The sequence below is a fragment of the Cervus elaphus genome, chromosome 20 (assembly GCF_910594005.1).
Source record: "Cervus elaphus chromosome 20, mCerEla1.1, whole genome shotgun sequence".
NCBI lineage: Eukaryota > Metazoa > Chordata > Mammalia > Artiodactyla > Cervidae > Cervus > Cervus elaphus.
Window position 1 is genome coordinate 25,471,390 of NC_057834.1, and position 25,460 is coordinate 25,496,849.

General features: G+C 38.9%; 1 protein-coding gene across 3 annotated transcripts in view; it reads left to right on the plus strand.

The window, feature by feature from the left end:
• Nucleotides 1-25,460, plus strand: part of TIPRL (TOR signaling pathway regulator) — a 55,247-nt gene that overhangs the window by 26,582 nt on the left and 3,205 nt on the right. For 2 of the 3 annotated variants that reach the window (XM_043877005.1, XM_043877007.1), the window contains one exon: nucleotides 24,275-24,370. The exons of the other annotated variant lie outside the window; for it this stretch is intronic. In XM_043877005.1, coding sequence (XP_043732940.1) covers nucleotides 24,275-24,370 — 96 coding nt within the window. The remainder of the gene's footprint in view (nucleotides 1-24,274; nucleotides 24,371-25,460) is intronic. 3 annotated transcript variants of the gene reach the window in all.

Here is a 25,460-nt window from a genome sequence, read left to right on the forward strand (position 1 = left end):
ATCAGTCTGATTTCAGTGTTGACAATCTGGTGATGTCCATGTATAGAGTCTTCTCTTGTGTTGTTGGAAGAGGGTGTTTGCTATGACCTGTGCATTCTCTTGGCCAAACTCTATCAGACTTTGCCCTGCTTCATTCCGTACTCCAAGGCCAAATTTACCTTTTGCTCCAGGTGTTTCTTGACTTCCTACTTTTGCATTCCAGTCCCCTATAATGAAAAGGACATCTTTTTTGGGTGTTAGTTCTAGAAGGTCTTGATGGTCTTGATAGAACCGTTCAACTTCAGCTTCTTCAGCATTACTGGTCGGGGCATAGACTTGGATTACTGTGATGTTGAATGGTTTGCCAAGGAAGTGAACAGAGATCATTCTGTCGTTTTTGAGATTGCATCCAAGTACCAGTTTATTAAGGGTATGTTAAAGAATACAAATGAAGAGATACATAGGGTGAAGTCTGGGAGGATCCTAAGCCTGAATCCATGATCCTCTTTGAATCCCATGCTATTGGGATTTTATGGAGATTTGTTCTCAAAGGTATAATCAATTATTAATACCATTTCCAGCCTCTCTCTCCTCTGGAGAATGAAGGGGTTCTGAAAACTCCACGCTTTCAATCATGGCTTGGCCTTTCTGGGGACCAGCTTCCATCCAGGAGCCCATCCAGAGTCACCTCAGTAGGACAAAAAGTATTTGCTTGTAGTTCTCTTATCAGTTGGGAATGTACAAGGGTTTGGAAGTCCTGTTTTGGGAACCAGGGGTAGAGACTAATGTATGATTCTGTATTATCTCACAGATAGCATGCTAGATAATTATCAGTATTACCTCATTTAATCCTCATGAAAATTCTATGCAGTGAATACTTATCCTTATTTTTGCAGATATTAAGTCACTTGCCCTACATAAGTCACACAGTGGATGAGTTTGTCTCTCTGCCTTTGTTCGTAATCTTCTAGGATCTAGATCATGAGAATAAGGACTAGCTTTAGGAAAGAGAGATGCTTCTTCCCTAGTGATCAGAGGAAAGGGGAGCAGCATTAGATAAGTCTGCCTCTGTGCCAGTGATTCCTAAACCTGGAATTTAATCAGAATACCTAGCTATGTTAGAAATTTAGTTGTTTTTTTTAAACTATAGGACAGAGAATATTTCTTATTTGACAGTACATTGTACACTTGCCATGTGTTTGTTGACTGAAAAGATGGATAGACAGATGTAGAGATGGAGGGAATAGGTCAGGAAAGGCTTTTTAGAGGAAGTGGTCCTTGATCTGAGTTTGAGGTGTATAAGTTTCTCCAGCTAGACTAGAGAGGGATCTGGCAGTTGAACACAGTGACTCTGATGTATTTTCTGAGTTAATTTCTTCAGGCTGTCATGTTACTGGCTACTATCAGAAAATTAAGTATGATGATCATTTACAAAGTCCTTGCTAGGTTCTTTCCACTTACAGCTCACTTAAGAAGGTTGTTTAATTGGCCTTTTTCCATAGTGTTTTTCCTGACTTAATATCTACATTTCCCCCAATATCTTTGAAATAAAATGTGAACCATCACAGATTATTTTCAGTTTCTCAAAGTTTTCCAAAGAACTTCCAAAGAACTTCCAATATCTTTCAAATAAAATGTGAACCATCACAGATTATTTCAGTTTCTCAAAGTTTTCCAAAGAACTTCTATATTTTAAGGACTATCTTAGGTCTTTTCTTACTGCTAAGCATTCGACTGGGGGTATGGAACACACAGATATCTCACTTTCAAAGTGTTCTTAGCATCATTGGTAATAGAGTTCATTGCTTTTGTTTGGTGTTTTAACCTTGCCTGAAAAACTACTAAATGGTTACTGTTTTAGAATCAGGAAACTAGTTGGTTATGAGTGTTTGTTGTTTCAGTTTCCATAATAACTATAAAACATTCTGAAAAGAAATGTGGAAGATACTTATATAAACAAAGTAACATACTTTAGAATCTTGATGTTGTTGGATTGAGCCTTTTAGGTTGCTCTTAATTTATTTAACTGTTTCAGGTTTTAAGGTGTTTTCACTTAAATTTTCAATTCTAAACATGGATAATTTTTATTAAAAAAGAAATCTTAATTTCTTTGTGGTGCATTTCCCCAGTGGCAAAGAGTGAATTTAGAGGTCTGTGCACCATGAGGCCTGAAATGTTTTGGATTTGTTTCACTGAGTTTATTATGCGTTTTGATAGCTTTGTGTGGCTGGTATTACCTATACCTAATTAGGAGATGTGGAAATTCATCTTCTTTTGTGTTTCTAAATTAGTTTCTCTCAGCAGTGTTTGTTTCTAGTTTAGAATTTTGTGTGTTAACCTACTGTCCTTGTTGGGGCTTTCAGCTTGTAGGACTGTGCTGTCACAGAGATCTTTTTTGTCAAGAGAAGCTCTTTTTTTGTGCTGTTAGTTTTTAGCTTTCAAAGAAAATTAGTTTCCTATCTACCAAAGGGCTGACTCATTGAAAGAGATGCTGATGCTGGGAAAGATTGAAGGCAAAAGAAGAGGGGCAGCAGAGGATGAGATGATTAGACAGCTTCATCAACTTGATGGACGAAAGTTTAAGTGAACTCGGGGAGAAAGTGGAGGTCAGAGGAGCCAGGAGTGCCCGAGGACCCCGTGGGTCGCAAAGAGTTGAACGTGACTTAGTGACTGAACAGCAACAACAAGAATCTACCAAGTACTGGCAGTGCTGTAGTGTTCTGTGATGGCTTTTACAGCTAGTGGTTAATTCCATTTTGAGTCAGGGGTGAACATTGTGTACCTTCTGCCTCCATGTCTTGTTTTTGTTTGTTTTTTTTGGCTGTGCCATGCAGCATGTAGGATCCTAGTTCCCTGCATTGTATGTGCATGCTCTGTCATGTTCCATTCTTTGCAACTCCATGGACTGTAGCCTGCAGGCTTCTCTGTCCATGGAAATTTCCAGGCAAGAATGCTGGAGTGGGTTGCCATTTCCTGCTCCAAGGGATATTCCCCACCCAGGGATTGATCCTGTGTCTTTTGCATCTCCTGCATTGGCAGGTAGATTCTTTACCACTGAGCCATTTGTTAGTTCCATCACTAGGGATCAAACCCACACCCCCTGCATCCCTGCATTGGAAGTGTGGAGTCTTAACCACTGGACTGCCAGGGAAGCCCGTCCTTCCATGTTTTATTTAGAGTCCAAGTATAGTGGGCAGAGACATAGCTTTCACCTTTGTGTACAAAGAATTCTACAGTGCCTGTGCAGAGGTAACTTTTGTTGGACATGTAGTCCCATAGAATTTTTATATTTTACAGACACAGGTACCAAGAGACTGTTTCTTTATATCCCCTGTTTATGTAGGTGAAATAGAAGACTTTGGGTGGTTTGGTAACTTGGTGGTTTTCAACCTTATCAGACCCATTGCTTCATTTTTTTTTAAAAACCAAGTACTTTAACCTTTAACTATCCTGAAAGAAATTCATAAGCCACCTTCTTTCTAGGAAATCAGCATAATGCCCTATTTGCAAGATAAAAAGGAAACTTTGAAGTTGACTTAGAGTGAAGTGATGGGTATTCCTCTGTGTACATGTACAGTATGACCGCGTAAGTAGTCAGACACGTACATTTGCGTATGAGTCACTGTGACTATGACAGCTGCAAGTGCAGACTGACAGAAATGCCAGAGGTCAGTCGGTGACTCAGATAACACCCATCAGTGATGTAATTCTTCACAATGGTGGACAACTCTTAGTGGAGTGTCAGATCCAAGGATGATATTCCCTTGATTTACAAGGCAGTTGCCTTCCTTGGAAATTGAGTGATTTCATGTTTAAAAAATATAAAATGGAATAAGGTTCAAAGCTCAGATAATGAATTATAAGTTGATTTTTTTCACCTACATGAATGCCAGGTGAGATATTTGGCAGTTTTGTGGGAAGCAGAATTGGACTTTGTTTTAAAGGATTGGCCTGGGCACTATCAAACATTAATGTGTCTGGTCTTTAACTGCTAAATGTTAGTATTGGCAGCTCATTTTTGTGACAGTGAAAAATACCCTCGAATTTTCAGATGTCCCATTGGAGAGGACTACTGTCTTAAAATATACAGTTGAATTGTAGAATTGTAGATAGAACTTGGATCCCTTAGATTCTCCATTGTACCATGCTGAAGTGATACTTCAGCTTGGTTCATGTGTTGTGCCTGGATGATTGTTAATAATTTTGAAATTTAAAAAATGTTGCAAATGAGTCCAACAGCACTCTGCCAGGTAGTGATGTACTTCTCAACCAATTGTAATATCAAGTTATCATAAGTCAGGGTCTTTCTTCAGCTCTTCATTCCTGTAAGCCTTGCTTTTTAAAGTCTGCTGTTAATCTGCAGAATACAGTTTGACTCAGAGCTTTTTCTCCACCAAATAGCTTCTGGCCTCCATTTCATTCAGTCAGTAGTTAGCACCTGCTGTGTGCTAGCAACTTTTTTAGGCAGTAGACATGGTGATGAATGAAACAGTTATTCCCACTGTCTTAGAACCTACAGTCAAGTGGAGAAGAGATAGGCTTTAAGCAAGTAAGCACATAAATGAATATAGTTACAGATCTGCTCATTTGTGATGGAGAACTATGAGAGACAATAACAAGAAAAATCTCTGTGATTATGGAACAGTGGGAGAGGCATTGACATTTATTATGAGATTTGAAGGGCAAGTAAGCATTAACCAGGAGAACAACTCCAGGACAGGGAATAGGATGTTGAAAGGTCCTAGGGCAGGAGAGCTTGGCCTGCCGCTGGTGACTCTCCAGGCTTGTTGTTTCTTTCATTAACATTACCCCGTGCTTATCTGGACCTATTTCGTATTTCAGTACTTCTGTTTTTATTGTATGTGCTCTTTCCTCTTTCTAGAATTCTCCTTCCCACCCCAGCTTTTCTTTTCATGATCAGCTCTTCTCTGACTTCCTCCAGCAGACTTACCTACTTCTTTATTTGAGCACTTACTGAACCTTGTACATACCTCTGTTACAGCAGCTACCACATCATTTTGTCTGTTTTCCTCTTTGATAAACTTCTTAAGAATTGAGATTGTACTTCATTTATATACCTCCAAGGCCTATTATAATAAGAACCTGACACTTAGTAGACAACAGTATTTGTTTTGTAAATGGTCAAATATATTTTTTCTTTTTTAAATAATCCTGTATTATAAAACTTCCATGTTCAAAAGTAGATGCAATTCTCTTTTTTATTTAAAAAATTTTATTGGAGGTCTAGTTGATGTACAGTATACAGGTATACAATATAATGATTCACAATTTTTAAAGCTTATGCTTCATTTATAGTTATTATAAAATATTGGTTATAATCCCCATGTTGTGTGACATATCCTTGTTGCTTACTTTATATCTAATAGTTTGCATCTCTTGATACCTTACCCGTGTGTTGCCCCTCCATTCCTTCTCCGCACTGGTAACCACTTGTTTGTTCTCTGTGTCAGTGAGTCTGCTTCCTTTTTGTTATATTTGCTACTTTGTTGTGTTTTTAAAATTCCACATGTAAGTGATATCATGTAGTATTTGCCTTTTCTCTGTCTGATGTATTTCACTTAGCATAATGCCCTCCAAGTCTATCCTTGTTACTTCAAATGGCAAAATTTCATTCTTTTTTAAGGCTGGGTAGCATTCCATCATATCCATATCTTCTTTATCCACTCATCTTAGGACACTTTAGATTGCATCCATATTCTTGGCAATTTTAAATAATGCTGCTGTCAAGATTAGAGTGCATGTATGTTTTCAAATTAGTGGTTTTTTTTTTTTTTTTCAGGTATATACCCAGGAGTAGAATTTTTTGGTCATATGGTAGTTCTATTTTTAATTTTTTGAGAAACCTCCATACTCTTTTCAACAATAGTTGCACCAGTTTACATTCCCAGCAACAGTACTTGAGGGTTCTCTTTTTACCACATCCTTGCCAGCATTTGTTATTTGTGTTCTTTTTTAATGATAGTTATTCTGACAGGTGTGAAGTGGGATCTCACTGTGGTTTTGATTTGCATTTCTTTGATGATTAGACAAAATTCTATAATGACTCAGTATATATTTGTCATGTATCAATTCATGTCAATCTTTTAAACATTTTTTAATTTTTTATTGCAGTAACATGGATTTACAACATTATACAGGTTTCGTTACTTTGGAGAAATATTATATCTCTACTTCTGCATACCCTACAATGTGCTTACCACCAAAAATTTACTTTTCATTTGTCACCATACGGTTGACCTCCTTTAACCATTCCTCCCCCCCACCCTTTCCTGTCTAATAACTACTACTCTGTTCTCTGTATCTGTGTGTTTCTTTGTTTGGTTTATTCACTTATTTTGTTTTGTGTGTTTATTAGTTTTTTTAATCATACATATAAGTGAAATCATACAGTTTTTGTCTTTTTCCATCTGACTTATTTTGCTTAGGCTTCCCTGGTAGCTCAGATGGTAAAGAATCTGCCTGCAAAACAGGAGACATGGGTTTGATCCCTGGTTTGGGAAGATCCCCTGGAGAAGGGAATGTCTATCCACTCCAGTATTCTTGCCTAGAGAATTCCATGGACAGAGAACCCTGACGGGCTACACTCCATGGGGTCGCAAAGAGTTGGACATGACTGAGCAGCTAACACTTTCACTTTTTTCACTTAGCATAATGCTCAGCAGTAAGGAATCTACCTGCCAATGCAGGAGATGCATGTTTGATCCCTGGGTTGGGAAGATCTCCTCGAGAAGGAATTGGCAACTTACTCCAGTATTCTTGCTTGGGAAATCCCATGGACAGAGGAGCCTGGTGGGCAATAGTCTATAGGGTCACAAAGAGTCAGACAAAACTTAGTAACTAAACAACAACAGCAACATAATTATTGATAGATGAGGATTTAGTCTTGCCCTGTATCTTTTATGTTCTGGTGATTTCCTATGATATTTTTCTTAGTTTCCTCTTTCTTTGTTCTGTATCTCTGCTCTGTGTGGTTACCCTGAAGTTTGTATAAAACCTCTCATAGAGATAATAGTGTTTTTCCTACTGATAACATCTTACCTTCTTTAATCTGTAGAAGTTCTGTCCTTTTCCTCTTCCCTTTTCATGTTTTTGTTGTCTCTAATTATCCACTTAAAAAAAATTATTTATTTTACTTGGAGGCTAATTACTTTACAGTATTGTGGTGGTTTTTGCCCTACATTCACATGAATCAGCCATGCGTGTACATGTGTCCCCCATCCTGAACCCCCCACCCACTTCCCTCCCCATTGCCATCCCTCAAGGCCATCCCAGTGCACCAGCCCTGAGCACCCTGTCTCATGCATTGAACCTGGACTGGCGATCTATTTCACATATGGTAATATACATGTTTCAGTGCTATTCTCTCAAATCATCCCACCCTCACTGTCTCCCACAGAGTCCAAAAGTCTGTTCTTTACATCTGTGTCTCTTTTGGTGTCTCGCATACAGGGTCATTGTTACCATCGTGCTAAATTCCATATATATGTGTTAATATACTGTATTGGTGTTTTCCTTTCTGACTGACTTCACTCTGTATAATAGGCTCCTGTTTTATCCACCTCATTAGAACTGATTCAAATGCATTCTTTTTAACAGCTGAGTAATATTCTATTGTGTATATGTACCACAACTTTCTTATCCATTCATCTGCTGGACATCTAGGTTGCTTCCATGTCCTAGCTATTGTAAACAGTGCTGCAATAAACATTGGGGCACATGTGTCTCTTTCAATTCTGGTTTCCTCAGTGTGTATGCCCAGCAGTGGGATTGCTAGGTTGTATGGCAGTTCTATTTCCAGTTTTTTAAGGAATCTCCACACTGTTCTCCATAGTAGCTATACTAATTTGCATTCCCTCCAATAGTGTAAGAGGGTTCCTTTTTCTCTGTACCCTGCCCAGCATTTATTGTTTGTAGGCTTTTGGATAGCAGCCATTCTGACCAGCGTGAGGTGGAACCTCATTGTGGTTTTGATTTGCATTTCTCTGATAATGCGTGATGTTGAACATCTTTCATGTGTGTGTTAGCCATCTGTATGTCTTCTTTGGAGAAATGTCTGTTTGGTTCTTTGGTCCATGTTTTGGTTAGGTCACTTATTTTTCTGGAATTGAGCTGCAGGAGGTGCTTGTATATTTTTGAGATTAATTCTTTGTCAGTTGCTTCATTTGCTATTAATTTCTCCCATTCTGAAGGCTGTCTTTCACCTTGCTTATAGCTTCCTTTGTTGTGCAAAACCTTTTAAGTTTAATTCGGTCCCATTTGTTTATTTTTGCTTTTATTTCCAGTACTCTGGGAGGTGGGTTATAGAGGATCCTGCTGTGGTTTATGTCAGAGAGTGTTTTGCCTATGTTTTCCTCTAGGAGTTTTATAGTTTCTGGTCTTACATTTAGATCTTTAATCCATTTTGAGTTTATTTTTGTGTATGGTGTTAGAAAGTGTTCTAGTTTCATTCTTTTTCAAGTGGTTGACCAGTTTTCCCCCCACCACTTGTTAAAGAGAATGTCTTTTCTCCATTGTATATCCTTGCCTCCTTTGTCAAAGATCAGGTGTCCATAGGTTCGTGGATTTATCTCTGGGCTTTCTATTCTGTTCCATTGATCTATATTTCTGTCTTTGTGCCAGTACCATACTGTCTTGATGACTGTGGCTTTGTAGTATAGCCTGAAGTCAAGCAGATTGATTCCTCCAGTTCTATTCTTCTTTCTCAAGATTGCTTTGGCTATTAGAGTTTTTTGTATTTCCATACAAATTGTGAAATTATTTGTCCTAGTTCTCTCAAAAATACCGTTGGTAGCTTGATAGGGATTGCATTGAATCTATAGCTTGCTTTGGGTGGTATACTTATTTTCAAGATATTGATTCTTCCAATCCACGAACATGGTATTTTCTCCATCTATTTGTGTCCTCTTTGATTTCTTTCGTCAGTGTTTTATAGTTTTCTATATATACGTGTTTTGTTTCTTTAGATAGCTTTATTCCTAAGCATTTTATTCTTTTTGTTGCAATGGTGAATGGAATTATTTCCTTAATTTCTCTTTCTGTTTTCTCATTGTTAGTGTATAGAAATGCAAGGGATTTCTGTGTGTTAATTTTATATCCTGCAACTTTACTATATTCATTGATTAGCTCTAGTAATTCTCTGGTGGAGTCTTTAGGGTTTTCTATGTAGAGGATCATGTCATCTGCAAACAATGAGAGTTTTACTTCTTCTTTTCCAATCTGGATTCCTTTTGTTTCTTTTTCTTCTCTGATTGCTGTGGCTAAAACTTCCAAAACTATGTTGAATAGCAGTGGTGAGAGTGGGCACCCTTGTCTTGTTCCTGACTTTAGGAGAAATGCTTTCAGTTTTTCACCATTGAGGATAATGTTTGCTGTGGGTTTATCGCATATAGCTTTTATTATGTTGAGGTATGTTCCTTCTATTCCTGCTTTCTGGAGGGTTATTATCATAAATGGATGTTGAATTTTGTCAAAGGCTTTCTCTGCATAAACTGAGATAATCATATGGTTTTTATCTTTCAATTTGTTAATGTGGTGTATCACATTGATTGATTTGTGAATATTGAAGAATCCTTGCATCCCTGGGATAAAGCCCATTTGGTCATGATGTATGATCTTTTTAATATGTTGTTGGATTCTGTTTGCTAGAATTTTGTTAAGGATTTTTGCATCTGTGTTCATCAGTGACATTGGCCTGTAGTTTTCTTTTTCTGTGGCATCTTTGTCTGGCTTTGGAATTAGGGTGATGGTGGCCTCATAGAATGAGTTTGGAAGCTTACCTTCCTCTGCAATTTTCTGGAAGCGTTTGAGTAAGATAGGTGTTAGTTCTTTAAATTTTTGGTAGAATTCAGCTGTGAAGCCATCTGGTCCTGGGCTTTTGCTTGCTGGAAAATTTCTGATTACAGTTTCAATTTCTGTGGTTTTGATGGTCTGTTAAGATTTTCTTCCTGGTTCAGTTTTGGAAAGTTACACTTTTCTAAGAATTTGTCCATTTCTTCCAAGTTGTCCATTTTATTGGCATATAGTTGCTGATAGTAGTCTCTTATGATCCTTTGTATTTCTGTGTTGTCTGTTGTGATTTCTCCATTTTCATTTCTAATTTTGTTGATTTGATTCTTCTCTCTTTTTTTCTTGATAAGTCTGGCTAATGGTTTGTATATTTTATTTATATTCTCAAAGAACCAGCTTTTAGCTTTGTTGGTTTTTGCTATGGTCTCCTTTGTTTCTTTTACATTTATTTCTGCACTAATTTTTATGATTTCTTTCCTTCTACTAACCCTGTGGTTCTTCATTTCTTCTTTTTCTAGTTGCTTTAGGTGTAGAATTAGGTTATTTATTTGATTTTTCTCCTGTTTCTTGAGGTAGGCTTGTATTGCTATGAACCTTCCCCTTAGCACTGCTTTTACTGAATCCAATAGGTTTTGGGTTGTGTTTTTATTTTCATTAGTTTCTATGCATATTTTGATTTCAAACTATTAAAAAATAATTATCTGCTTTTATGTTGTGACTTTGTTGCTAAACTGAGATATCTATAGTTATTTTCCTGCTTTCTTTACTTTTTCTAGCCTTTATATTAGAATAAAATGTTTAAAAACCTATTCTGATAAAGAATTGCAATTTTATGATTCTATCTGTTTATCATCTTGCTCAAAGTTTTGTGTATTTTTCCCATTTTATTTCTAGTAAAAGAGTTCCTTTTAACATCTCTTATAAGGCAAGTCTGATGTTGATGAACTCCCTCATCATTTGTTTGTCTGTGGAAGTATTTCTTCTTTGTATCTAAGTGATAACTTTGTAGGATAGAGTATTTTGGGTTGGCAGTTTTTAATCTTTCAGTACTTTGAGAGCATCCTTCTGCTCCCTCCTGGCTTCTGGGGTCTCGGCTTGGAGAGCTGCTAACAACCTGATGGGGGATCCTTTGTAGTTACTGTCCTTTCTTTCCATGGCTATCTTTAAAAGTTTTTCTCTGTCATTGACTTTCAACAGTTTTAATATTATGTCTTGGGGAAGGTCTTTTGTGTTGAAGAGATTAGGTGTTCTCTGAGCTTCATGGGCTTATATGGCAGCTCCTTCTCCAGGTTTGAGAAGTTCTCTGTTGTTATTTCTTTAAATAATCTCTGCTCCCTTCTGCCTGTTTTTTTCTTTTATGATTCCCATCATGCTAATGTTGCCCTTCCCAAAAAAGTTGCATAGCTCTTGTAGAATTTTCTTAGTTTTAAAGTGTCTTATTTCTCTTTCCTCTTCTGTTTGTATCATTTCTAGCTATCTGCCATCGAGCTCACTAATACTCTTTCCCATATGCTCTTCTCTATTTCCAGTGTCTTCTAATGCATTCTTCATCTCATTTATTGAGTGCTTCTGCTCTGGAATTTCGGTTTGGTTTTTTTTTTTTTAGTTTCAGTTTCTTTGGTAAAGTATTCCTTCTCAGTTTTTAAAATTTCTGAGCACATTAAACTGCTTTTCTGAGTTTTCTTTTTTTAAAGTTTTCTTTTATTTTTATCTGGAGGATAATTACTTTACAGTATAGTGATGGTTTCTGCCATCCATCAAGATGAATCAGCCACAGGCATACACGTGTCTGCTTCCCTCTTAAACCTCCTTCCCACCTCCCCCTCTATCCCATCCTTGTGGATTGTCACAGAGCACCAGCTTTGGATTCTCTGCACCATACAGCAAATTTCCACTGGCTGTCTATTTTACATATGGTAATATATGTTCAGAACTACTCTCTCAAACCTTTTCACCCTCTCCCTCCCTCCTACCGTCTCCCTAATGCCTGCATTTCCTTTGCTGCCCTGCAGATAGAATCATCAGTACTGTCTTTCTAGATTCCATATAGATGCATTAATATCTGGTATTTGTCTTTTTCTTTCTGACTTAACTTCACTCAGTATATAATAAGCTCTGGAGTCATCCACCTCATTAGAACTGACTCAGATGCATTCTTTTTATGGCTGAGGAATATGCTATTGTGTATATATACCACAACTTCTTTATCCATTCATCTGTCAATGGACATCTAGGTTTCTTCTATATCCTAGCTATTGTAAATAGTGCATTGCAATGAGCTTTTGGGCACATGTGTCTTTTTCAATTTCAATTTCCTCAGGGAATATTCCTAGTAGTGGGATTCCTGGTTCATATGGTGGTTTTTGTCCTAGTTTTTAAACTAGGACATAAGACTCCATACTGTCTTCCATAGTGACTGTATTAATTTACATTCCCACTAACAGTGCAAGAGGGTTCCCTTTTCTCCATATCCTCTCCAATATCTATTATTTGTAGATTTTTTGATGATGACCATTCTGACTGGTGTGAGGTGATATACCTCTGGGTAGTTTTGATTTGCATTTCTCTAAGAATGAGTGATGTTGAGCATTTTTTCATCTCTTTATTAGCCATCTTTATGTCTTCTTTGGAGAAATGTCTATTTAGGTCTTCTGCCCACTTTTTGAGTGGATTGTTTTTCTGATATTGAGCTGCATGAACTGCTTGGACCTTTTGGAGATTAATTCTTTGTCAGTTGTTTCAGCTGCTATTGTTTTCTCCCATTCTGAGGGTTGCATTTTCACTTTACTTATAGTTTTCCTTCATTGTGCAAAAGCTTTTAAGTTTAATTAGGTCCCATTTGTTTATTTTTGTTTTATTTCATTACTCTGAGAGGTGGGTCATATAGGTTCATTCTGTGATTTATGTTTTAAGAGTGTTCTGCCTGGTTTCCTCTAAGAGTTCTATAGTTTCTGGTCTACATTTAGGTCTTTATTCCATTTCGAGTTTATTTTTGTTTTTGGTGTTAGGAAGTGTTCTAATTTCATTCTTTTACACATAGCTTCCCAGTTTTCCTGGCACCATGTATTGAAGAAACTGTCTTTTCTCTATTGTATGTTTTGCCTCCTTTGTCAAAGATAAGGTGTTCATAGGTGCGTGGATTTATCTCCAGGCTTTCTATCTTGTTCCATTGGTCTATGTTTCTATTTTTGTGCCACTTCCGTACGGTCTTGATGAGTGTAGCTTTGTAGTATAGTCTAAAGTCAGGAAGGTTTATTCCTCCAGCTTCATTCTTCTTTCTCAAGATTACTTTGGCTTTTTGGGGCCTTTTGTCTTTCCATACAAATTGTGAAATTGTTTGTTCTAGTTCTGTGAAAAATATCATTGGTGGTTTGATAGGGGTTGTGTTGAATCTATAGATTGCATTTGGTAGTATAGTCATCTTCATATTATTTATTATTCCAATCCAAGAACGTGGTATATTATTCCATCTGTTTGTGTCATCTTCAATTTCTTTCGTCAGTGTCCTATAGTTTTCTGAATATAGGTCTTTTGTCTCTTTAGGTAAATTTATCCCTAAGTATTTTATTCTTTTTGTTACAGTGGTAAATGGGATTGTGTCCTTAATTTCTCTTCCTGATTTTTCATTGTTAGTACATTGGAGTGCAAGAGATTTCTGTGTCTTAATTTTGATCCCACGACTACTATATTCACTGGTTTTTGTTGTTGTTCAGTTGCTCAGTCATGTCTGACTCTTTGCAACCCCATGGACTGCAGCATGCCAGACTTCCTTGTCCTTCACTGTCTCCTGGAGTTTGCTAAAACTCATGTCCATTGAGTCAGTGATGACATTCAACTATCTCATCCTCTGTCACCCCCTCCTCCTCTTGCCCTCAATCTTTCCCAGCATCAGCATCTTTTATAGTGAGTTTGCTCTTTGCATCAGGTGGCCAAATTATTGGAGCTTCAGCTTCAGCATCAGTCCTTCCAGTGAGGATTCAGGGTTGATTTCCTTTAGAATTGACTGTTTTGCTCTCCTTGCAGTCCAAGGAACTCTCAAGACTTCTCCAGCACCACAGTTGGAAAGTGTCAATTCTTTGGCTCTCAGCCTTCTTTATGGTCCAGAGCTCACATCTGTACATGAATACTGGAAAAGCTATAGCTTTGACTAGATGGACTTTTGTAGGCAAAGTATGTATCTGCTTTTTAATACACTGTCTAGGTTTGTCATGGTTTTTTTTTTTTTTTTCAAGGAGCAAGCATCTTTTAGTTTCATGGCTGCAGTCACTGTCTGTAGTCATTTTGGAGCTGAAGACGATAAAGTCTGCCACTGTGTCCATTTTTTGCCCCTCTATTTGCCATGATGTGATGGGACCAGATGTCATGATTTTAGTTTTTTGAATGTTGAGTTTTAAGCCAGCTTTTTCCTTTTTCACCTTCACAAGAGGTTCTTTAGTTCCTCTTCGCTTTCTGCCATTAGGGTGGTATTATCTGCATGTCTGAGATTATTGATATTTCTCCCAGCAATCTTGCTCCAGCTTGAGCTTCATCCAGCCTGGCATTTAGCATGATGTACTCTGCATATAAGTTAAATAAGCATGGTGACAGTATACAGCCTTGACATACTCCTTTCCCAATTTTGAACCACTCTATTGTTCCATGTCCAGTTCTAACTGTTGCTTCTTGACCTGCATACAGGTTTCTCATGAGGCAGTTAAGGTGGTCTGGTATTCCCATCTCTTTAAGCATTTTCCACAGTTTGTTGTGATCCATGTAGTCAAAGTCTTTAGTATAGTCAATAAAGCAGAAGTAGATGTTTTTCTGGATTTTCTGGTGGCATCTTTAGGGTTTTCTATGTAGAAAATCATGACATATGTAAACAGTGAGAGTTTTGCTTCTTTTCCAATCTTGATTCCTTTTATTTATTTTTCTTCTCTGATTGCTTTGGTTAGGACTTCCAAAATTCTGTTGAATAATGGTGGCAACAGTGGAAAACCTTGTTTTGTTCCTCATTTTAGAGGAAATGATTTCAATTTTTCACCATTGTGAACAATATTTGCTATGGATTTGTCTTATATGGCCTTTATTATGTTGACTTATGTTCCCCCTGTGCATATTTTCTGGAGAGTTTTCATCATAAATGAGTGTTGAATTTTGTCAAAGAATTTCTCTGCTTCTATTGATATAATTGTATGGTTTTTATCTTTCAGTTTGTTAATATGGTGTATCATATTGGTTGATTTGAGAATATTGAAGAATCCTTCCATCCCTGGAATAAAGCCCACTTGATTATGATGTATGATCTTTCTATTATGTTGTTGGATTGTGTTTGCTAGAATTTTGTTAAGAATTTTTGCATTTATGTTCATCAGTGATACTGGCTGATAGTTTTCTTTTTTTTTTTTTTTTTCCGGCACCTTTGTCTAGTTTTGGTATCAGAGTGATGGTGGCCTCATAGAATGAATTTGGGAGTTTTCCTTTCTCTGCAGTTTTCTGGAAGAGTTTGAGTAGAATAGGTGTTAGCTCGTCTCTCAACTTTTGGTAGAATTCGCCTGTCAACCCATCTGGCCCTGAGCTTCTGTTTGTTGGAAGATTTTTTATTAGAATTTCAATTTCCATGTTTGTGATTGGTTTGTTCCTATTTTGTATTTCTTTCTGGTTCTGTTTTGGAAGGTTATATATACTTTTCTAAGAGTTTGTACTATCCAAAATGCAGTACTTGGGTGCAACCTCAAGAATGACAGAATGAGCTCTGTTCATTTCCAAGGCAAACCATTCAATATCACAGTAATACAAGTCTGTGCCCCAACCACTAAGGCCAAAGAAGCTGAAGTTGAATGGTTCTTTGAAGATCTTCTAGAAGTAACACCAAAAAAAGATGTCCTTTTTGTCATAGGGGACTGGAATGCAAAAGTAGGAAGTCAAGAGATACCTTGAGTAACTGGCAAGTTTGGCCTTGGAGTACCAAATGAAGCAGGGCAAAGGCTAACAGAATTTTGCCAAGAGAACACACTGGTTATAGCTAATACCCTCTTCCAACAATACACGAGATGATGACTCTCCACATGGACATCACCAAATGGTCAGTACCAAAATCAGATTGATTATATTCTTTGGTTCCAAATTGGGAAAGGAGTACATCAAGGCTGTATATTGTCACCCTGCTTATTTAACTTATATGCAGAGTACATCATGTGAAATGCCGGGCTGAATGAAGCACAAGCTGGAATCAAGATTGCTGGGAGAAATGTCAATAACCTCAGATTTGCAGATGACACCACCCTTATGGCAGAAAGTGAAGAACTAAAGAGCCTCTTGATGAAAGTGAAAGAGGGGGGTGAACAAGCTGGCTTAAAACTCAGCATTCAAAAAAAATGAGATCATGGCATCCAGTCCCATCACTTCATGGGAAATAGATGGGGGAACAATGAAAACAGGGACAGATTTTATTTTGGGGGGCTCCAAAATTGGTGCAGATGGTGACTGCAACCATGAAATTAAAAGATGCTTGCTCCTTGGAAGAAAAGTTACGACCCACATAGACAGCATATTAAAAATCAGATGTATTTCTTTGCCAACAGAGGTCCATCTAGTCAAAGCTATGGATTTTCCAGTAGTCATATTTGGATGTGACAGTTGGACTGTAAAGAAAGCTGAGTGCCAAAAAATTGATGTTTTTGAACTGTGGTGTTGGAGAAGACTCTTGAGAGCCCCTTGGACTGCAAGGAGATCCAACCAGTTGATCCTGAATGAAATCAGTCCTGAATATTCATTGGAAGGACTGATGCGAAGCTGAAACTCCAATACTTGGCCACCTGATGCAAAGAACTCAGTCACTAGAAAGGCCCTAATGCTGGAAAAGATTGAAGGCAGGAGGAGAAGGGGACAACAGAGGATGAAATGGTTGGATGGCATCACTGACTCGATGGACATGAATTTGAGCAAGCTCCAGGAGTTGGTGATGGGCATGGAAGCCTAGTGTGCTACAATCTATGGGGTCACAAAGAGTTGGACAGGATTGAGCAAACGAACTGAACTTGAGAAATTTATCCATTTCTTCTAGGTTGCCCATTATATCAACATATAGATGCTGGTAGTAGTCTTTTATGATCCTTTTGTATTTCTGTGTTGTGTGTTGTAATTTTACCTTTTTCATTTCTAATTTTAATGATTTGAGTCTTCTTTCTGTTTTTCTTGATGAGTCCGGCTAACCATTTGTCAATTTTAATTATCTTCTCAAAGAACCATCTTTTAGTCTTATTGATCTTTGATATCGTCTCCTTCATTTCTTTTTGATTTATTTCTCTGATCTTTATGATTTCTTTCCTTCTACTAACTGGGTTTTTTTAAATTCTCCTTTTTCTAGTTGCTTTAGGTGTAAAGTTAGGTAGGTTGTTTGATGTCTCTTGTTTCTTGAGATAGGCTTGTATTGCTATAAACTTCCCTCTTAGCACTGCTTTTACTCCATCCCATAGGTTTTGAGTTGTCATGTTTTCAATATCATTTGTTTCTAGGCCTATTATGATTTTCTTTTTTATTTCTTCAGTGATCTGTTGGTTATTCAAAAGCATATTGTTTAGCCTCCATGTGTTTATGCTTTTTCTAGTTTTTTTTTTTCTGTAGTTGATAGTCTTACAGTGTTGTGGTCAGAAAAAAATGCTTGAGATGATTTTGATAGCTTATGGTGAACGGTGTTGGATCCCTGGTCTCTGAATAAGATTTAGCTTTGGAACCAAGGACCAAGCTTGATCACTCAGAGCTTTTGTTGGCAGAAGCTTTATTACAGTGAGAAAGGACAGAGAAAGCTTCTGACACAGACATCAGGAGGGGGTGGAGAGTGCCCCACTCACTATGCTTATCAAGGCCTTACACACTTGTACCAGACTCACTTCCACAGCATAAACCTTAAATTAACAAGCTTAGAGGTAGACCCACTCCCACAACTAGGTCTTAAGATAACAAGATTAGTCAGAAGGTTCTTGATAAGAAGGAGAGGTGTCCTGGAGCAAGATACATTGTTGTTATATAATCATTACTACAGAGTTTAAGGAAAAACATACCCTTGACCAAGATGAGTTGTTTTGTCTAGATCTGGGCTTAAACAAAGTTAGTCTTAAAGATTGTCGTAACAAGAGTTTAAGATAAAAAGTCTTATGTGACTAAGACAAAGCAGTGTAGAAAAGAAAAACTTTCTCCTCCTTGAGGGCCCTGGACCCCTTCCTCCTCCTTAGGAGCCCCAGACTCCTTATCAACCTACCAAAGAATTAACTCTCTCAATTCCAGTTTTTTTTTTTTTTTTTTTTTTTTACCAAGGCTTGATTTACAGCCCAAGATGTGTTCCATCTTGGAGAATGTTCCATGTGCACTTGAGGAAAAAGTGAAATTGTTCTATTGTTTTTGGATGAAATGCCCTGTAGATACCAGTTAGGTCCAACTGGTCCAATATATTGTTTAAAGCTTGTTTTTCCCTATTTTCTGCTTGTATGATCTGTTCATTGGTGTGAGAGGAGTATTAAAGCCCCCCACTATTACTGTGTTACTGTTGATTTCCCCTTTAATAGTTGTTAGCATCTGCCTTATATATTTAGGTGCTCCTATGTGCATATATATTTGTAATTGTTACATTTTCTCCTTGGATTGATCCCTTGATTATTATGTAGTGTCCTTCTTTGTCTCTTGTAACAGTCTTTATTTTAAAGTCTATTTTTATTGCTACTCCTGCTATCTTTTGATTTCTGTTTTCATGGAATATCTTTTTCCAGCCCGTCACTTTCAATCTGGTCTGAGGTGGGTCTCTTGTAGATAGCATATATAGTGGTCTTATTTTTGTATCCATTCAGCCAATCTGTTGTCCTTTGGCTAGAACACTTAGCCCATTTACATGTTTGATTAATATGGGTCTTGGCATGTTTCTCCTTGGGTTTATCCTGTATGGTGGAGAAGGAAATGGCAACCCACTCCAGTACTCTTGCCTGGAAAGAGGCAGAGTACTGCCTCCTGGATGGAGGAGCCTGGTAGGCTACAGTCCATGGGGTTGCAAAGAGTAGGACACGACTTCACTTTCTCTTTCACTTATCCTGTATCGAACTCTCTGGGTTTCCTGGACTTGGGTGGCTGTATCTTTTCCCATTTTAGGGAAGTTTTCAATTAAAATACCCTTAAATATTTTCTCTTGCCCTTTCCTTTTATCTTCTTCTGGGACCCCTATGATTTGAGTATTGGGATGCTAAATGTTGTCCCAGAAGTCTCAGAGACTATCCTCATTTCTTTTTTATTCTTTTTTCTTTAATGCAGTGTTCAGTGGTGTGTTTTAGGGTGTTTATGGGATCAGTATGGCTTTGGGCAGCCTGTCTGCTAATGTGCCAGGGTTGTGCCTCTCTTTTGCTGAAGGATTGGCATGGGGTGTCCAGCAGTGGAACTTGCTGAGTTTTAGGTGGGGCTTGGTCTTAGTGTTGAGATGGAGGCCTTTGGGAGGGCTCTCACCTATTAATGTCCATGGGGTCAGGAGTTTTGGTGATCCAAAGTCCTGGGAGTCAAGCCTCCTGCATCTGGGGTTCAGGTCCGACTCCTTACAACAGCATCAAGATTTCACAGTCCACATAGCACAGAAGACAAAATGCCTAGACTAATGGTGAACCAGCTCTCAAAAGCCAAGAACACCCAAAGAGATTGGCACACTGACATAGGAAAAAGGGGGAGGAAAATGAAGAAAAGGCTGTGAAGAGGAGTCGAAAGACAGCAATCAAGCTAGTGATCAAACCCCTCAGTGAAAATAGATACTAAAAATTAGACTCTTAAAGATACAAAATTAAAAACAAAAAGTCAAAAAGCAAAAATCAGAAACATGGAATTTATTTAAAAAATAGAGTTTTTTAATGGAAAAAGTAGGTTATAAAAATAAAAACTAAAGGATTAATAAATAACCATATTAGGACAATATGAGAAAATAATTTTTTAAAAGGGGAAAAAACAAATATATATATATATATATATAGAGAGAGAGAGAGAGAGAGTGATAGTGAGAGAAATGTCCAAATGATTCTTCCTTTGTCCTGCTCCAGTCGATTTGCCTACCCAGAAAGGCCTCCAGTATTTCTAGAAAGATCTTGACCTGTTGTGGGCATCTTCCGTTGCTCCAGTTTGTACTTGTTCTCAAAATCTACAGTTACCTCTAAAGCTTACGGCCTCAGGCTTAGAGTGGAAATGTAAACCATTGCACCTGCCACTTCCAGGGCAGTTTCTCCTTCTTTGCTTTGCTTACACAGCCACTGGCATTCTGCTTTGGTTTGGAGCCCACCTCTCCTTATAAGGTGCCTTACCTCTGGAAGAGGTCAGTTTTCATTCTGATCCCAAAGAAGGGCAATGCCAAAGAATGTTCCAGCTAGTGTACAATTGAGCTCATTTCACATACTAGCAAGGTCATGCTCAAAATCCTTCAAACTAGGCTTCAACAGTACATGAACTGAGAATTTCCATATGTAAAAGTTGGATTTAGAAAAGGCAGAGGGACCACAGATCAAATTGCCAACATCCACTGGATCATAGAGAAAGCAAGGGAATCCCAGAAAAACATCTACTTCTGTTTCATTGACTATGCAAAAAACCTTTGACCTTGTGGATCATAACAAACTGGAAAATTCTGAAAGAGATGGGATTGCTGGACCACCTTACCTACCTCCTGAGAAACCTTTATGCAGGAAAAGAAGCAACAGTTAGAACTGGAACATGAAACAATGGACTGGTTCAAAATTGGGAAAATAGTATGTCAAGGCTATGTATTGTCACCCTGCCTATTTAACTTATATGCAGAGTATATCATGTGAAATGCTGGGCTAGATGAATCACAAATTAGAATCAAGGTTGCCAGGAGAAATATCAACAACCGTAGATATACAGATGATACTATCCCAAAGGCAGAAAGTAAAGAGGAACTAAAGAACCTCTTGATGAAGGTGAAAGAGGAGAGTGAAAAAGCTGGCTTAACACTCAACATTCAAAAAACTGAGATCATGGCATTCGGTCTCATCACTTCATGGGAAATAGGTGGGCAAAAAATGGAAACAGTAACAGACTTTATTTCCTTGGCTCCAAAATCACTGTGGACAGTGACTGCAGCCATGAAATTAAAAGATGCTTGCTCCTTGAAAGAAAAGCTATGACAAACCTAGACAGCATATTAAGTATAGTCAAAGGTATGATTTTTCCAGCAGCCATGTACAGATGTGAGAATTGGACCATAAAGAAGGCTGAGTGCCAAAGAATTGATGCTTTCAAACTGTGGTACTGGAGAACACTCTTGAGAATCCCTTGGACAGCAAGGAGATCAAACCAGCCAATCCTAAAGAAAATCAACCCTGAATATCCCTTGGAAGGGCTCATGCTGAAGCTGAAGCTCCAAGATTTTGACCACCTGATGTGAAGAGCTGACTCATTGGAAAAGACCCTGATGCTAAGAAGGATTGAGGACAGGAGGAGAAGGGGGCCACAGAGAATGAAATGGTTGGATGGCATCACTGAATCAATGCACGTGAGTTTGAGCAAATTCTGGGAGACAGTGAAGGACAGGGAAGCCTGGCATGCTGCAGACCATGGGGCTGCAAAGAGTAGGACACGACTTAGCGACTGAACAAAAACTGCTTGTAAGTCTCTCTTCTGTGTCCTTCACCTAGACATGAGGGGGTGAAAATAGGAGCTTATTAGGGCTCACTTGCTCAGTTGTGCCGGGATGGGGGAGGGGTAAGGCAGATGTTGTTAGGGTGTGTGAGGAGTGCTCGCCACAGCTGGTCCTTGCTTGGTCCCTGCGGGAGGTCCCCAGTCTGAGGCAAGTTGTGCACTTCCCCAGGGGAGTTGGTCCTGGTGCTTGGCAGAGTCGTGCTGCTCAGGCTCCCAGGAAGACGTGGGTAGCAACCCTTAGCCACTCACAACTTGGCGGTAGATGCAATCTCTGGGTTCGGGACCTTAGTGGCCCTCTACCTTCCACCTCTGGTATTTGCACCTGCCTCTCTGCCTCTGGGGCCATAGACCACTGCCATCTTGCCCCCATTTGGTATTCACTAGGGTTGTGTCCTTTTTTTCTGTAAGCGTGCAGAACTAGAGTGAAGCATTAGAGTCTTCCCATGGGAATGATCTTTTGCTTCTCTGGCATTTTCCCAGGTCTGCCTCTGCAGTGTCTTGTTAGCGCCCCCAGAGTATCCTCACCGCAGTCAACCCTGATCCTTTCCCTGAGGACCAATCCCCAAGGGCTGAGCCTCTGTGCCCAGCCCCTACTCAACTGTGGGGAGACGCGAGTGTGAGCTGCTTCTTGGCTAGGAAGTGCCAACCAGTGCAGTCTCTGTGGTGAATTTTCTCCAGTTTGCCTTCAGAGCACCTGGCTTGCTGTGTTCCCCTCTGAGGTTCTGAATCTTCCCCCTGACCCCGCCTGTGAGGCGGTGTCCTAGTGTGCAGAAACTTTTCCTCCTTCATAACTCCCTCCCCGGGAGCCCCCCAGGGGCTCAGGTCCCCGCCCGGAACTCCTTTGTCTCCCTTTTTGTTTTTATCTTTTGCCCTACCTTATTCTGAGGAGATTGGTTTGCCTTTCTGAAAGTCTGGGGTCCTCTGTCCGCATTCAGAAGATATTCTGTGGGAATTGTTCCACGTGCAGATGATTTTTTTGATATATTTGTGGGGGAGAAGTTCATTTCCCTGTCCTGTTCCTCAGCCATGTTAAAGCTCCCTCCTCTGAGTTTTCTTAAATCTCATTAAGTTTCTTCACAATAGCTACTTTGAATTCTCTACCAGTTAGATTGAAATATTCTGTGACTTTTAGTTTGGTTTCTGGAGATTTGTCATTTTCTTCTTGTGGTGTATAATTACTGTGGTTCTTCATGGTGCTTGATGAAGTGCTCCTCTGCTGGTGTCTTTAAATAACAAGTTAAAAGTGAGAGCGCCTTCTTTTGTTTTCTGGTAGGTGGCACTATTGACTTCCCTCCCTCTTGACTTGCCTGGTGGCTCAGATGGTAAGGAATCTGCCTGTAATGCAGGAGACCCGGGTTCAGTCCCTGGGTTGGGAAGATCCCCTGGAGAAGGAAATGGCACCCCACTCGAGTCCTCTTGCCTGGAAAATCCCACGGACAGAGGAGCCTGGTGGGCTGCAGTCCACGGGGTCGCAGAATGGGACAGACTGAGCGCCTTCACTTTCGCTTTCAGGCGGCACTGTAACACAGGCTCTGGTTTCTCTTGGCTGTGCTGCTTCTGGTCGTGTTTGAGAACTGGCGCTCTCCACACGTGGTAAGAGGCATGGCGCTGTGCCTTCTTTGGCTCTTCTTGTGCCTCTGGGTTAGCTACTGCTTTGCTTCTGTTGGAGCTGCTGTGTCGTGGGCATGGTGGGCTCTCCCTCGTGTCTGGGATCCCCGAGACATCGGCTCTGCTCTGGAGGAGGATGACGATTGGAGGGGAGCAGGGTTGTGCAGTCACCTCCACCATGTTGGGTGCTGTGAGCGTCTTGGGCTCTGCCGTTGCAGACTGGGGGCAGGTCTTTGGGTACGTCAGCCGCTGGAGGCATAGAGTCCTAGGCCCTGCTGCTACTGCTTCCCAGGCACCCATGCCCACAGGTGCTCCCACATTCAGGACACCAAAGTCATGTGTGCCGCTCCCCCTGCTGCTGGGGTTTCTGAGGCTGTGGGCTCAGCTATCGCAGACATAAGGCTGGGATTGCAGGTACGGACTCCACTGTTCCTTTGGTTCTGCCCCTCCATATGTTCCAGTACACCCACCAATAGATGTATAGATGTGTGGAATTCTCCATTGACTGATTAAGTTGGGCACAGGTATACTTTTGTTCAGTTGTGGATGTTTTGCAGGTTGTAGGTTGAAGGGGAGAAACAAAGGTAACCTTGTTTCTGACAGCATTCCTATGAGGTTTAAAGACCTGAAGACCCCACACCCTATCCATCCCCTCCCTTCCTGACACCAGGACCCACACTCCACTTATTCTGACTTTCTTCAGTGGTAATACTTGGAAAACAGAAATGTGTAGATGTGACACAGGTCAGAGATGTTAAGAACATGTTATAATGATCTCATAAATCAGACCTTGGCAGTATAAAATAGTAAATACTTACTTGGTTGTGTTGAATTAAACCATACCATTAAAGGCCTCTTGTCTTTACATAAAGTTAATGAAAGACGAGTAGCAACAAAGAACTAGGTTGTTTTCTCATTTTTATATTACTGATATTGACATTTACTATAAGTGTCATTTTTTTAATAGTGAACATTATAATTTTCATATTATATAGGTATGTTTTAAGTCTTTAACCTCATTATCTTTTGACATAGAAAAAATATTTTTCTATTACAGGAAGCTGTTTGTGTTATGTTACATAATATAAACAGGTTTTCAGTTTTGGTTGGAACTAGGGCAAAGACCTCTAGTTGAGAGATTTTATGCCTTAAAATTTTTTTTCTTTTAGCAAATTAATAAAATATTTAATTTTCATTAAAATATTGATATACTTTTTTTCTTTTCCAGAGAGTAATGCCTTCTAGCTTTTTCTTGCTGTTGCGATTTTTCTTGAGAATTGATGGGGTGCTTATTAGAATGAATGACACAAGACTTTACCATGAGGTATCTCTTCTTATTTAGAGAATATACTAGTTAATATTTGGCTTGTTCATGTTACGTTGTCGGTCTGACAGTTTGAAATTCAACAGTGCTTTATGTTATATGGTTATCCATCTAACCTTTAAGATTGAGTGTTTCACATTCACTGTTGACTGCACAGTTATCAAAACATTACATCTTCTTTTCCAAAAGTTCTAGTAGCTGAAAATGTTTTTCTAAAAGGCATTTCCATTAAGGGGAGCCTAATGCTTTTTTAAAAAAATTGTGTTTACTCTGTTTAATCTGTTTCAGAAAACTATCCCTTAACTCTTACTTTTTTTTAATAGTATGTGTTATTTATGTGATGTCCTAATATTAGAAATATCAATCACATAGCCTCCAGAAATTTGTATCATCCCATCATTTTAATAGTTGTTTTAATGCTTGGAAGTTCTATGTTCTATTTCAAGGAATTGTTAACCTACAAGATTCTTAAAAAATAAGTGAAGAAAGTATAGGGAGGCTTAATTGAGTCATAAAAACTCTTCTAGTAGCTTATAGCAGCCTATCCTTTTTTATTTTTTTTTATTTTATTTTTTTTTTCAGCCTATCCTTTTTAAATGAATTTTTGACATCAGATTTGTGATCATACAGAATGATAAATAAGAGACCACCAGAATGACAAATGAGAGAAGACCCCACCAGTATCAGTCACAGTAATTGTAGTAATAGTTAACTTTCCTGATAATCCTATAAAATAAATATTATGATTATCTCTGCTTTATAGCTGAGGCAACTAAGGCAAAGAGAAATTAAGTAAATTGCCTAAGTTATACAATCAATAGGGCTTCTCTGATAGCTCAGTTGATAAAGAATCCACATCCAATGCAGAGAACCCAGTTCGATTTGTGGGTTGAGAAGATCTGCTGGAGAAGGGATAGGCTACCCACTCCAGTATACTTGGGCTTCCCTTGTGGCTCAGCTGGTAAAGAATCTGCCTGCAATGCGGGAGACCTGGATTCAATCCCTGGGTTGGGAAGATCCCCTGGAGAAGGGAACGGCTACCTACTCCACTATTCTGACCTGGAGAATTCCTTGGACTGTACAGTTGCAA